The sequence below is a fragment of the Acanthopagrus latus genome, chromosome 18 (genome assembly GCF_904848185.1).
Source record: "Acanthopagrus latus isolate v.2019 chromosome 18, fAcaLat1.1, whole genome shotgun sequence".
In the NCBI taxonomy this organism is placed as follows: Eukaryota; Metazoa; Chordata; class Actinopteri; order Spariformes; family Sparidae; genus Acanthopagrus; species Acanthopagrus latus.
In genome coordinates, this window is record NC_051056.1 from 4,103,694 (window position 1) to 4,118,630 (window position 14,937).

The following is a 14,937-nucleotide window of genomic DNA, read 5'->3' on the forward strand; positions in this document are numbered from 1 at the left end:
TTGCAGTGTTTTGAATTGGATCCTTGGTCTTCTACCTGCCCATATGAATCTAGAGATCCACTTATCCCATTCGTTAAATTGCATTTGTGTAATCATTACTGGGAGGGATTGAAAGAGATATAAGAGTCGGGGAAGTAGGTTCATCTTTATCGTTTCTATCCTATTGTGCATGTCTAGGGGCAATTGAGACCATCTGTCGATATCTAACTTGATGTTTTTACTTACGGGACCAAAATTGCTTTCGTATATTTTGGATAAATCCTTAGGTATTCGGATCCCCAGATATTTAATCTCTTTTGAGTTCCATTTAAGATCAAATCTATCCAGTATGTCTTTTTGAGGAGAATAATTATATCTTAAAATTTGAGTTTTTTGCACATTTAACTTATATCCGGAATAAGACCCAAATTCTTTTAGTGTAGACATCAACCTAGGAATGCTAGTCTCTGGCTCTGTTATAAGCAGTAAAACGTCATCTGCATATAGGCAAATCTTTTGCTCCATGCCTCCGACCACCACTCCTTTTATTACCGGGTCATCCCTGATTGACTGTGCCAAGGGCTCGATAAATAGGGCGAAAAGAGCTGGGCTGAGAGGGCAACCTTGACGGCAGCCTCGCTCCAGCTCAATCGGCTGTGAGTGATGTCCTGATCGTTCTTAAGAAGTTTTTGAATTAATGAAAGAGAGAGGTTGTGTTCAGACTTTCAGTCTACCATAAGTGGAAAGATTAGAAAAATATCCCTTCACATAATAAACAACATGGCAGGGCATGTTAATCAGAATATGTGCAGCTACATGCAAGCAGGAGTAATGGTGGGTTATTCATTCCCCTTAGCCATGTAAACAATTTAGTAGGAACATTGTTTATTTTATTTTTTTTTTTAAAAGTTCTACTTGATGCCTCTCTTGCAATATGTCTACTTTGAAATCGGAAGAGAATCGGAAGAGAATCCTAACAGACTCAAGAAACAATTTTGTCTACATGTTCTCAAAATGATACAAAGAAATGATTTTAATGAATACGGTAGGTGGAAGTGACATATCCACTTGCCTGCTTATTCAACTTTCATACATTAACAAACAGAAAAGTGATGATTATAGTGTTTTTCTGCCCACAATTAAAGCATATCCATAGAAAACATACATACTTTGCAAAATCTAAATCAGGACACTCCTCAAACGGGACAAATCTGATTACATAGCTAAAAAGCATCTAAACACCTAGTTACCTATATAGATCGAAGCATCTATAATCTAGAGGCAACCAGTTAACCCCCAAACTATCTTCTTTATGTGTTACAATCTGTCTCTCTGTTTCCACTGAGCTGATTGGTTTCTGGTGCTGTTATGGATAACAGTACAACTGATAGTGACAGAGTCTCCAGATTACCTGTTTTCAGGTTATAGAGTATTTCATCGTGCAGATTCTGCCCTTTTATAGAGATATAGCAGTCGTGTTCCTGGACAAATGGCCTTGCCTTGAAAAAAGCAATTTCTTGCATCAGGAACCGTCCAAAGACTCAGCACTAAGAGATGTCTGTATGTGGGCCGTAAGGTGTTTCTGCCGCTGATGAATCACCTGAGCAAGGAATTTGGGTAAAGCTAGAGCATAAAAGCTACAAAAGTAAAAATAAATAAATAAATAACAATAATAAAATAACAGTCTTTTCTAGTTTGATTTGGTGCCCTTTTTGCCTTTAACCCCAGAAAGTATAATGATATTAATGCAGTTCTTAAGGGCTTCCTCCAATTTCAAATTTGATGACTCCACTTCATGGCTTTAAGGTTTTGGCTCATCCTGTTGACCTTCACTTAAAGAGTAATACAAGATATGGTCCTCCAAAGGGAAATCATAAAGTGGTTTCCTGATTGCAACAAAGATATTGCCAGTTTCTGTAAGTCCAGCTTACTCTGCTGATCCTTCCCCAGCAGCTACATTTAAGTCATTGGCCTTGTACAGATCTTGTATTACCATCTGTCCTGAGTAATCCATTGAATTAGTAACTGAAGTGCAAATTAACTGCCAACATTTAACAGCTGTTTGAATACACACTGTTTCAACTGTTTTAAGCTTTTACACAAAATTTATGAAAGATGACATTTATTTGCAGATGACGAGTTTTACAAATATACTAAACGGCAGTCGATATAGGCTACTTTTTGTCTCCCATAGACAAAGTCGCCAGACACTCTTAAAAAATCCCAAAACTGAGTTTGGAGACATTTTCTAAACATTGTGAAATGTTTTCTCTGACAAATTCAGAATTACCTCTGCATTCTTGTAAATTCAGGAAATATTGTACATCAAGTTCTTTCCTTTTGTGTAAAAAACATTGTATATGTTTTTCCTAGAGAAGTAAGTCTGTTTTGGAATATAGAGTGAGAAAGTGAGATCTGATCACGAGCAGTCACTCAGGACACGTGTGAATATCAGGTTTAAACAAGGTCGTTGTTACAAGAAGACCTTTTATGAATATGGGATTGTCTTACAGTGTGCAAAAGAGGTGTGATTTGATGACTTACACTGCCTTTCATCATCCCAGGGAGAGTTGATTTTGCAGTTATAACAGCTCTCTTTAAATCATCCTGCTTATTTCACAGCAACATATCAAAGACTCCAATCATATTCAGTTATTATATTACAAGCTAGCTAATGTGATTTGCAGCTTTCAGCTGATAGACGAGTGTAACACGGCCAAGGAATGATGTCCTCTCACCGCAAAGTAATGTTACTTAATTTGATTACAAATTATTCAAATGCACCTCTTGACTGTAAATGTGATTTGATAGATGTGGAACAGTACTCAGCAATAATAAATTGCCTATTTAAAGATGACCATTCAACAAAGCTTGGGATCATAACATCAAATTAACTGACACAGTTTGTGCAGAAGGAAGAAATTTTCAGGTCTTTTCTCTCTTCTCCTCCCCAGAACATCACATACCCCATCAACCTACCAAAGGTCGGCAGAGCTAAAGACTACCCTCTATTCTTTGGGACGGCCATCTTTGCCTTCGAAGGAATTGGAGTGGTATGTGACTGACTGATCAAAACAAGGGTCAAACAAATTGACATATAAACAGTTAAACCCCATTTACAGCTTGCACACATATTAAATGTGTCTGGATGCATTTAAAACAATTGATCAGGACTCTTTGCACCAACACCTGGTATTAGAAATATTCTCATTATCTCCCATTTTTCCACAATATGATTTGATTTCAATTTGCCACCCCTCTGTCTCTCTGGCAGTGCTGATCAAACAGGAACTGTGATCCTTTACTGAAATGTTTTCAAAAACATATGTTAGTGTACTGTTTAGATTTAAAAACATATTGTGTGTTACTAGTTGTCTGCATTACGATTTCCTGTTTGAAAACATAATTTACCCAAACCAAGCATTGCCCAATTCGCAGTACATCCCCCATCAGTGAGAGTGTTTATTGTTCCAGTGGTTATGCAGTACAGTTATCACATGATAATTAGTGGTTCCCTTGGCTGTTAAGTTAACATCATACTTAACAGTAAATGTAGTGCATTCCAAGAGAGCCTCGGTCTGTTGCTAAAATGTCAATACAAATTAAGCCGTCATAATAACATGTTCATAAGTCAGAATCAAGACATCACAGCCTGAGAGAAAGTGGCATTTTAAAATGAAAACTCAGTCAGGAACATAGTCAAGACATTTTCCTTTTGAAGCCCTCTGATGTTGTTCAAATGTCCGTTGTCCTAGTTACAGTGGTTATGTCTCTGTGGGTCGGCAGGTTCTTCCCCTGGAGAATAAGATGCAGAGGCCTCAGAGTTTCATTCCTGTTCTGTATTTGGGGATGGGCATCGTCACCTTCCTCTACATCAGCCTGGGTACTATTGGATACATGTGCTTCGGAGAGCACATAGGAGGGAGCATCACTCTAAACCTGCCAAACTGCTGGTAAGAGAACATCAGCATCCCTGGATCACAAATATCACAAGTTTCCACCCAACACTTTCAGATTGAACCCTTCACTGACACTTTTCTGCCCCCGACCGTCCCTGACTCACTTTACATTTGACACACACAATTGGGAACATCAAACATTTAGTGTTCTTCTTTCCCGGTGTGTGGTTGTTTATTATCACAAAGAGACAAGCTTTGTTTGAGCAAGACAAGACTGCTGACAAAAACAGGAGAGGTTTGGAAATCCCACATCAGAGTGCAGATGATGAGACAACTCTGGTTGCTCTGATTCTCTCTGACCATCCAGTAGTCTGCAGTGTTTTAACTTCACTTTTATGATACCAGCCAAGCACACTTGAGCCTTCATCTGACAAAAACAGGATGAAATGGAGTGGTTCTGTGGGTCTCTCCAACTATTGCCAATGAATATGAAAATAAACCATTCTATTATGTAATGTGCTTGGTGGAAACGCGGCTACATTTTTGGTACCTGGCCATTTTTATGTGGGAGTCTCTGTTTTATGTGTTTTTCAACATGCAGATAAAAAGGCTTTAAATTTAACCTGATCCTTTGTTGAGAAAGATTCAGATACTATCCAAAAACATACAACACACCTAAAAAGCTTGTACTAGATTTTGATTTCATGTAAATTTAGAAAAAATAGCAAGTCCTGTTTTTCAAGATAATCGAGACTCTTGTCATGTAAATATACACACAAAATTTAAAGGAAACCAATAAAACAGAACAATGGAACTATTGGTCAGTTTATTTGCAAATGTGAAAATGGTGGGAGAACGTGTTCACAAGAACTGGAAACACACAGTTTGTTAATTTGCCTATAGAATATTCTGATTTCATCATTCAGTTTAACTTTTTATTTAACACGCAGCAGTCGATGTTAAATAGTCTCCGGTCATGTAGCTCTGTCATATTTAAGACTCTTAATTGTTATAGTCAAAAAACAAACTATGTGATGTAGTTGCTGGACTAATCCAAAACTGACCCAGAATATAAAAGAATCTAGTCAAGTTCTTCAAAACTCAATTTCTATCTTCAGGCTCACATCAAGGTTCCTATAGGTCCTTGAAATCCTTTTTTAATTTGAGGTGAACAATCAATTGATTGAATGCCTCGAGGACATGCAATGATTTAATAGTAATGACACAAAAACAATAAAGCCAACATTAAGTGAAACTTGAAGCCTGCTTGTTCTCATCTCTCCATAAAAGAAGGGAATCTCGGTCTGTGTGTCTGTGCGTGTGTGTGTGTTCCTCAAATATTTCTGCGGATCAGGATCAGACTGACCTGAGAGTTTCAACATGGCTGCTGCGTGGTTCAAGGGTGTGCGACGTCGGATTTGTTTGGACTACAACAATACCGTTAATAAACGAGTCCGGGCCGAGTCTGTTCCAGTCTGTGGCGATCCTGAGACGCACGGACAACAAAGTAGAATCAGAATCTGTGGATGTTTATGTGTAGCTAGCTGCTTGCCCAATCCCGCGGCCCACCTCCCGAGTCGATTACACCAGCAGGTCCAAAACCAGACTTAGGGTAAATAATATCCGCCACGCTTTTTCGCGAACATTGCCGTCACATTTGCTTTGTGTCTGGTGCAGGAAGAAACGGTAAAAACAGGCTTTTGTCACGAAAGTGTCCAAGCAGCAAGTTTGGTTGTTGAGGAACAGGGGTAGTTGTGGGAGGGACGTAAGTGGATGAATGACAGGAAACGAAGGTCGGTTTAGAGACAGCCAGCCATATTGAGAGTTGATAGATTTGTGACATTTAGCGTGTTTGGAGTGTGTAGTTAGTGTGTTATGTAGTGTTTGGTGTAGTGTGTTTAGTTTGTATTGGAGTCGGTTTTTTGTTTAATGAGTCAAAACAATGAGGAGATGCTGAATGTGGAGCAGGCAGTGCAGCTCTTCATTCAGCTGGAAGGAGCTCAGGCAGACCTGAGCATTGCCTGCATTTCATTGTAAATAGTTACATATAACCTTGTAAATTTTTAAAATGTATGCACATATTTGGCAAACAACAATTTATATTTGCATTACAAATAACAAAAAATTGTTTATTAAACATATTTGTGGTTTTCACAGTAAAAAATATCTAACTTTTTCTACTCAGATTTTATGTTTTTTTTGTGATTTTGGGTCCATTGTGTTAATACAGTATGTCAAAATAAAAAAATAACTGTACAGTCACACATGTGAGGTTGTGCTGAAAATAATGACACCAAGTAAATATTGTGAAATATAATGGCGAAATCAAAAATAGTCAAAAAAATTTCACAGAGGAAAATAACTTTACTGACAAATTTATGGCGTGTGTCATTTGGTCTAATTTGTGATTAACATCATTCATCTTCCTTCTGAGGAAAAGGCTCAGGCACGGGACCTCATTTTATTCCTGCTGTGAGCTCATCTCTTTTTTTAGGGATAATCAAGGTACTAAAACCAAATACTCCAGTGGATTTTGTTTTTGTATTACATGTTACTATCATCATGGGGATTGGAGACAGATGCTTTTTGAAATGTCTCCCCTGATAGGACTAAAGCAGCTAATTAGTGGAATAGATTGGCTGTTCACTGAGGTTGAAAACTCAAAGAATATAATTACCTGTAGACAGTGAGTTTTAGCCGTTTGTTGTACAAGGACTACCAATTGATTAATCTTGTAATGTGTTTTTCTGATGCATCGTGAACATGAAAATTGGTCTTGTGTTGATAATTGTAACAAGTATTAGTCATGTGTTTTTTTTTTCATGGACGACACTTTACATTCTGTCTGTTATAGTCTTTTTTATTTTTGTGACTCTGATCACTGTTTCCAGGACGTACCAGGCTGTGAAGCTGCTGTACTGTTTTGGCATTTTCATCACGTTCGCCCTCCAGTTCTACGTTCCAGCAGAGATCCTCATACCGCCAGTCGTGGCTCGCGTGTCACCGAGGTGGGAGCGAGCTGTCGACCTGCTGCTGCGCACCATCTTGGTCATCTTCACATGTAAGTTAAAACCAACAAAATAATCCAAAAATCCACCAATGGTGAAATACCTAGACTTACTTTGCTTTTTCAATTCAATAGCTAATAAACTAAACAGCAACTGTAGAAGCAGTTCAGTAGTGGAGATTGTCCACTCCAGCAGTCATATGAATGCATCTCTGCTTTTTGCTGATGCAGAATCTCTTGGCTTCATCAGTCCATGTCCTCTAGCACAGACTGGGGTGGTTTGCAACCCAGTATCATGAGGTTAAGATTCAGAGTCAGCAACCCAATGTCAGAGGCACATACATGGAAAAGTTGATTAGAGTGTCTGTCCCAAGGGGAAGAGTTTAGTTCTTTTGGGGTCTTATTAAGTCTTGTGAATGAGGAAGGGACAGAGCATCAGATCAACATAAACAGTGTATTGTACGTGACTGCCATGATAGAGAGACAGCTGAGTCCGAAGTTGACACTCTAGACTAGTTAATTGAAACCGTAACCCTCAAAGAATAAGGTAATGGATATAAGCTACCGAACTGAGTTCCTTTTACAGGGTGTCTGGGCTAAGTAGATTTTAGATGTAGGGGGTGTGACTTGTGTCATAATACACTATCTCTGGTGTTACAGACTTCTCCTTTCAAAGCGCTGGGAGTCTCTCCCTTAAAATGTTGCTGGTTATGCATCCTACCTCGTCTGGGAACACCTCAGGATGGCCCAGTGAAAGTAATTGCTGTAGTGACTTTTGGGTTTCCTACAGCCACAAAGAAACCCATCCTTGGAGAAGTGGCAGAGAATAAATGGATTATGGGAGATACGCTATTACAAGGTGCATCTAACAGAAGAACCCATAGATGGTTCGATCGAGTCTGCCTGGTTTTAAAAACCTGTTTGTTGCTTTGATTACATTCTGTTGAAACCGGTGATTGATGATGCCAATTTAACTTTAGATGGATGGATTGTGATTGGAAAACTGACAGGATGCTAACCAGAGTTGTAAAATGAGTGAGGGGTTCACAGTTGTTCTTTAGAAAAAGAAAAGACTTAACAAGGCCTTCAAATACAAAGAACTGAAGAAGCAATTAAGTTTGCAGCAACACTGGAATCGATGACTAATCTACAAATAATGAGGAGAATGGGAGCTTAAGTGCCTTTTATTGTGTTAACAAAGAATACAAGCAGTATATCAAGTCAGTAGCATTGTGTTATATTGTCAATAGCACACTGATACTTTCATTAGGTACTATAGAATAGGTTAGAATTCACTGCGCTCCTACAATTGTTCTTACTTAAATTTTAAAGCATCACATTATTGTGTTAAAAGTTCTCATATCTAATTTGTATTAGCTGCATTAGAGGCAATTTTCTGTGTAATAATTATGGTAGTTTTAAGGTTTCTTCCATCTTTAATCATGATTTTTTTTTTTACCCTGTGATTAAGTCATGCATAGCCTCATAGGTATAGTTCAATTTGCAAACTCCACAGCCAACAGTATACAATAAGTTTAATTCTTGGTAGGTGTAATGTGTCATAACCACTTGTAGTGCTATTAAGTGCTTTGCATAAAAGCCTCCATTAAATGATGGGAGGTTTAGGCCGCTATTTAAATCACATCAGTCTGGAGGGAGATGCGAAGGGTTCATAATATAGCAGATAAATGTGGCCGTCTCAAGTTGAGAGTGTTACCGAGGCTGTTTTTTCAGCACTACAGCGTGCTTGCTTAGTCTTTTTATAACTGAGGCTTTTCAGTACCACATTTGTGGCTATATATTTGGTATATTAGTGGGATTATAATTGGGAACAAGAAATGTCCGGCCTCATTGCCATTCCCTCCCCACTGCACTTCACATGGAATGAAACCTCAAGCCACAGCACACTTATTCAGTTAGAGAACCACAGTGCCTCTTAGCCCCAGGATTTTCATTTTCTTTATTAGCTGTGATTGGTAGCCTGTAGAGTATTATGCAGATTACATCTGCCACGCTGTATAGGTCTCTGCACATGCATGTTGATAAGCTAATAAAAGGGAATAAATGCATACATGTACCCCTTCATGTCTTCAGGTCATTTGCATGGCAACTCGGGCGCAGAGCGGACTGTGTGTTGTGAATGAGGAGCTGGTGCAGGAACAAAAAAAGACTTCCAGTGGTATCCCACTGATGCATGCTTGAATGAAGGAGGCGAGTGACAGAGGACTGGAGGAGGAATCATGTTGCTCCTACATGCGTGTCTGCGAGTAGGAGATTGCTTTTGGTTTTTGAATCAGAATATGAGATGAGATTGACGCAGCGCCGACTGCGTATGCATAGAGTAAATGTTGAAGAGAATGCCTCTGAGAGTCGCAGTCTTTGAATCGAGAACAGATGTTGGTTCTTTGTCGTCCACAGGGAGAAGCTTTTGTCTTTGTTAAACTACTAGTGCAGTGTTTTAGCGATGTGAGCTCGCTTCTCTTGGTCTGCATCGCAAGGTTATTTGAGTGTGCAAAGAAATGGAGAAAAGACAAGTTTTAATCATCTGCATGTTGCAAGGACTAGGGCTGCAGCTATTGAATATTTTTAGAATCGAGTATCCTACCGATTATCCCATCGATTAATCAAGTAATCTAATGAAAAATAATTTTGCATTATTAAACAAAAATATAAACTGATGCATACTGAAAATGACAGGCCTGTTAAATAGACTTAGCAATTGGCTTTTATTCCTGGAAAAACATAAAGGTATGTATTCCAACTATTCCTAACACCAGAAGTAAAGGTGTGTGTTTGTTTATGTGCATGCATGCGTGAGGGAGAGTGAGAGAGACGATATGAGTGTGTGTGTGGAAAGGAATTATTTGGTGTAGGCTGTTACCATCCTGCAATTTAACACAAATTAGTTTCCACATCTTAACCTGGTATCTAGTCATACCGACATCAGGATGAACAAATGATGTTGAATTATTGTTGATGTGCTGTGGTGGTACACCAGTTCTGCTTTGCAGTATACACATTGCACTTTGTTATCTCCTTTTTTAAGTGTGAAATGATCCCAAACATTCTCTGACTTCTATGGACGGTTTCTTGGCTCTCCGCCATTGCACTGACCCAATTCTAAGCGTAGTGGTGTTTGTCCGCAATAAAAGTCCATGTGGAAAAATGAAAAAGGAATTAAACGAAGCCTCGAGGCAGAGATTTTGCTTTGACCATTTTTTGTAAGTGAATTACTCATGTTACCCGAGTAATCGTTGCAGCTCTAGCAAAGACATGACAGTAACGTATAGAAATTAAGAAGCCAGAGAGACTTGTGTCAGTGTTTAGAAGAGTAGCAGAGCCTTAACATTTGCCTGAAGGCCCCATACAGATCATCCGCTGTTATCCAAGTTTCCAAAAGCCACAAGTAAGTAATAAGAATAGATTTGAAAGGACATTATCTACACTGTTTTTTTAAGATGAAGTCATCACTGTAGCTGCTAAGCTAAAGTAATTAGCGCGCACCCTGTCTGATGTGGGTGCACGAGCTCAACCTTACATTAAGTGTCTAAATAAAGTCTCTGAAAAACAATTTGCTTCTGGGCTTGCAGGACTAGGATTACACTGGACAAGCTGTATGGAGCCATTTTTAAAACATCTTTTAAATGTTTTATTTAGACCATCGATGCTTTGTCAAGCTCATGCAACCAATCTGTTAAAACCTTTAGCTTGGCGGCCAAAGTAAATATTTCAGCTCAAAACTGGTGTAAATTTCAAATCTTTTCAAATTTATTTGGGATCCCAAGGATTCCAGAGACTGGGAATACACCGGAAAAGCTGTATGGACTCTTTTTCTTTTTTCTTTTTTTTTCACCTATGTTTTCAAAAAAGTCCCCAGCTACTTCAGTTGGAATGCTGCAACACTGTTTTGCTGTGAAGAGAAATGTTTTGTGGACATTGAAAGAGGTGGCAATGATTTAAATGTCTCAGTCTTCAGTTTGAGGAGGAATTTATGTCATTAGTTAATTTGAGTTTCTATTGAACATATTTGTTTATGCTGTGTGCTGTTTAACATTTTCAAATGTCTTTGAAATCAGTTAGCCACATGATCTTGTTGTCTGTGAAGTCAAAATATCTTTCAAACGATGGTGGAAAATGTCACTGAAAGTGCAGTATTGACTGATGTCCCAAACTTGTTCTGTTCTCGCTGTTTTACTCAGGAGGTCTTTCAAGTGGCAGAACTGTAAAATGAACCTTGATGTGTCACATCAAGTCCTCGTCTCTCACCCTCATTGGTTTCAGTTTCAGCTCATATAGTCAGATAAGAGTTAAAAGAGAGGATGGCCCTGAGCAAAGACGTTCACTCTGCTTAGCTGCGCTTTGCTGCGCTTTGACTTGTTCTCCAGCTCGACAAAGGTCAGTTCATTTCAATGCAGGGAAATTTCTTTTGAAGTGAGCACTCTATTCTAATTTAGCGGCGATAGGCTGAGAGGTGGAGGAGCTTACTGCTGCTGTTACTGTTGTTCTGGATCAGAGAGCCTCTGAGTGGCAGCTGGAGGAATGCTACATGGCTTTGCCTTGTTTCTTGCAGGTGTAAGTGCCATTATAAAGTCATGTTACAGAGTGGGACAAGAGCAGCCCAAAACCAAGTCCTTTGATTGCCATTTGATCATTTAGTAAATATAAAGTGTACATCCTCTGGTAAAGCTACATAGGATTATTTTTTTTCATTGGCCTTTTTATGGTTTTATTGATAGGACAGCTTCAGAGATGACAGGAAACAGGATGGGGGGGTGACATGCAGCAAAGGGCCTCAGGTTGGACTCTGAACCCCGGACAAAGCCTCTGCACATGGGACGCCCACTCTACCAACTGAGCTAATGAGCACCTTATATCAGGTTTTCTTGACCAATAGTGGTGCTGGGCAGGTAGTGTGAAGAGAGATTTTAGAACTTTTTAGCACACCTACCTCCTGCTGATGAGAGCACTGAGACTGAACCAAAAATTAGCTTGAATGAACTCCGAATAATGAGCTGAAAATACTAAAACCCTCTAATAGTCATTTGACTTATTGTTCATATAGAAATATTGATACAATGCAGCTTTAAGTAAATATTTCAATATTTACCTGTGAGCCCATGTTATTTATGTTGCCCTAAATCACAAATGATATGGCCGAGTAAAAACTCCCTTCAAAACACTTTGAACCTAAAGCTTTTGTTAAATGAGCTAACCAAAATCAGTGGTGTTGATTCACAGTGGGATTTCAGTGCTAGCTAAACTTTCAAATTAAAGTAATTTTACTTATCATCAAAGCACATATGTATATGATTTGACAACTCCCAATGATAACACATTAGACACTGCTTTTCTCTTCCTACGTCAAGCACTTGCAATTTCTTTTGTGTTTGAAATGTGCTGTATAGATAAAGCTGCATTGCCTTGTAGCAGAAAACAGTTCATGCCAATAAACCACCCACCCCACCTCTTCACCCCCTGGGGTCTTAATTGAGGAAACAGATAAATGGGTTGTTCACGTCACAGACTGCATCAATTTTCCCCACCACAGATATTTTTTCTTCAAACAAAATATAATGTCATCAGAATGATTTAGAGGATGCTATAATCACACAAAATCCTCCCCACATTAAGGACAGAAATAGGAAATCCAAGCCAAGCCTAGACAATTCTTGCTGTCCATGTTGCCCTCTCCATAATGGAGATTTAAATACACAATTCATATTCACTCAAACAGCCTAGCTGAGAAAAAAGGCACAAAACCAAATAATCTTGCCTGTGTGGCAGCTTTATATTGGCTGCACTGGTCATTTCATTTTCAGAAGTGCCTCCTTTGTCTGAGTCACTTTGCCACAGGCCCAAGCTGAGCAGCTAGCGTGTGTTGTTAAGCTGTTGATGGGAACAAGAGAGGACATGAGGATGTCGCGTGAGCCTTTTCCGCTCTAAATTTTTTTTTAATACTTCATCCTGGAGCACTGTTGCACAAAGGTGGCATGCCACTGGGAATGCATGGACTGTTGTGCTGTCATATTTTATACCCTCTCAGAAACATGACGTGTGCACACGTTCACCTTTATGTCTGGTGTTTGGCCTTTGCTTTCTGCGACTGTTTCAGCTCATCTGAATCTTCTTGTGTCTGTTAGTAGCAGTGACACGCAAAGATCAGATGTTTGGTGATGTGTTGAACATATTTAAGGTCTATTTTAGAAAGCACTTCCAGAAAAGCTAAAACTAAAACCACTATAGATTATATGTATGGATATTTATTTATTTTAGATACATTTTGTGTTTCACATGGTGCTTCTTCTGCTGAGGCAGTCCTCTCAGCCAGTTTGCACTATGCATCACAAATATTGTAGTGCATTATGTCTACGGGACCGGCATGGTGGTTAACACTGTTACCTCACAGCAAGAAGGTCCTGGGTGCGATTCCTGGACCTTTCTGTGTGGAGTTTGCATGTTCTCCAAGTGTCTGCGTTGCTCTGTGATGAGCTGGCAACTTGTCTGGGGTGTATTCTGCCCTCGGCCAGATACAGCTGGGATTGGCTCCAGCAACCCCTGCGACCCCCTAAAAGGGATAAAGCGGTTCCAGACAATGGATGGACTTTGTCTACGGCAAGTTTACCATTAACTACACTTATGAGTGCCATGGGTTGAACATTGCCATAACTTAAACAAGCTACCCTAAGTTGCTCTCTAACCCAGATGCATTCTCAGGTCGCAACATTTAGGCACTGATTTATTCAATGTGATTTGTTCTTCTGCAGTACAGGAGTTTGTACAGTACCCTACGAGGGCCAGGTTTGGTAACCAGGCATATTTCTCACCAAACACAAGCTGCTGACACAAAGTTGAAAGCCTACATCAGTGTTGTCCAACATGGTAAAGCAAATGTTAGGTCCTGATTTGATTACTTGGTAACAAAGCAGACAAAACAAAATTCTGCTACTCAGAATTACATTTATAGTTATGATTTTTATGTCATTCATGGATTGATGCAAGATTGTATGCAAGAAGATTTCCCTGTATTGGAGCTATTTGAAATCAGGAATGAACAATATGAGGAAATGTCCACACACTTTTAGCCTTACAGTGTATACAAACCCTAAACCTATGCACCTGTACCTGTATTTACCTCAGAGTATATAAATGTCTCAGGGCAGGAGTTGAACACTGACTCAAACTGCTGTGTGACACATTGCATACCTTTTTCTCAGCCTGCCTCATTATCACAGCACCCACTGTAGGATACGGTAACAAGTCTTGAATGCAGGAGTCTTACCTGATTACATGCAAGTGACAGGAGGAACAATCAGCCCTAAAGGTCACATCTGAGAAACAAATCAGAGCACAGCAGCTGAATGTGCAAGTCACGTTTCTAAAGCATCCTTATCTCTTAATGACAACCTCAGTCCCCAAACATCCAAACCACGGCACAGTTACTGTGTCAGCCAAGCTAAAAGAAGCACAGCCAGAGTAGCCGGACTGTGAGCAGACAGGTCTGCCTGAGGATTTCTGTCTTTAGCACAGACCTCCTGCGGGGTGGGGAAGGTCAACCTCACCCTCCAACTCCACCTTCTTCATTTCCACTCCTCTTCAGCCTGTTTTCTGTTGTCAGCCTTCTCTCCCTCATAGTTCTTGTCATTGTGTTTTCTCACTCTCTGTGTCTAGATCAGTTTTCACATGTGACCTAATTTTGTAGGGCCTAAAAATTCTAATGACGCCAGAAGGTGACCTGGAGCAAAACATATTCTTGTACTTTAGTTTCAGTGTGTTAAGGCTGATACATTAAAACATATTTAATGTATGTTTGAATAGTAACTGAATCAAGAATTAATGCAGTAAATCTATATTAATCCTCAGCATCTTAAAGACAAAATATGTAAGATTTCCACCATTGAGTGGTCTCAAAGCAAATGGACCTTTTGTTTCAAATTTTGTTGAGTTGTGTGGTTAGATCATCCTAGATGTTTCCTACCATGTTCAAATGATCATTAACAACAGCAATCTGTGATTTTACTCAACACAATGGTGCATTTCATTTGTTGCGTGTTG

The 14,937-nt window shown here is 39.4% G+C and overlaps 1 protein-coding gene across 1 annotated transcript in view; it reads left to right on the forward strand.

Moving 5' to 3' along the window:
• slc36a1 (solute carrier family 36 member 1) overlaps positions 1-14,937 on the forward strand; it is a 48,131-nt gene that overhangs the window by 18,442 nt on the left and 14,752 nt on the right. The window contains exons 9-11 of the mRNA XM_037076641.1: positions 2,934-3,032; positions 3,766-3,932; positions 6,770-6,939. Coding sequence (XP_036932536.1) covers positions 2,934-3,032; positions 3,766-3,932; positions 6,770-6,939 — 436 coding nt within the window. The remainder of the gene's footprint in view (positions 1-2,933; positions 3,033-3,765; positions 3,933-6,769; positions 6,940-14,937) is intronic.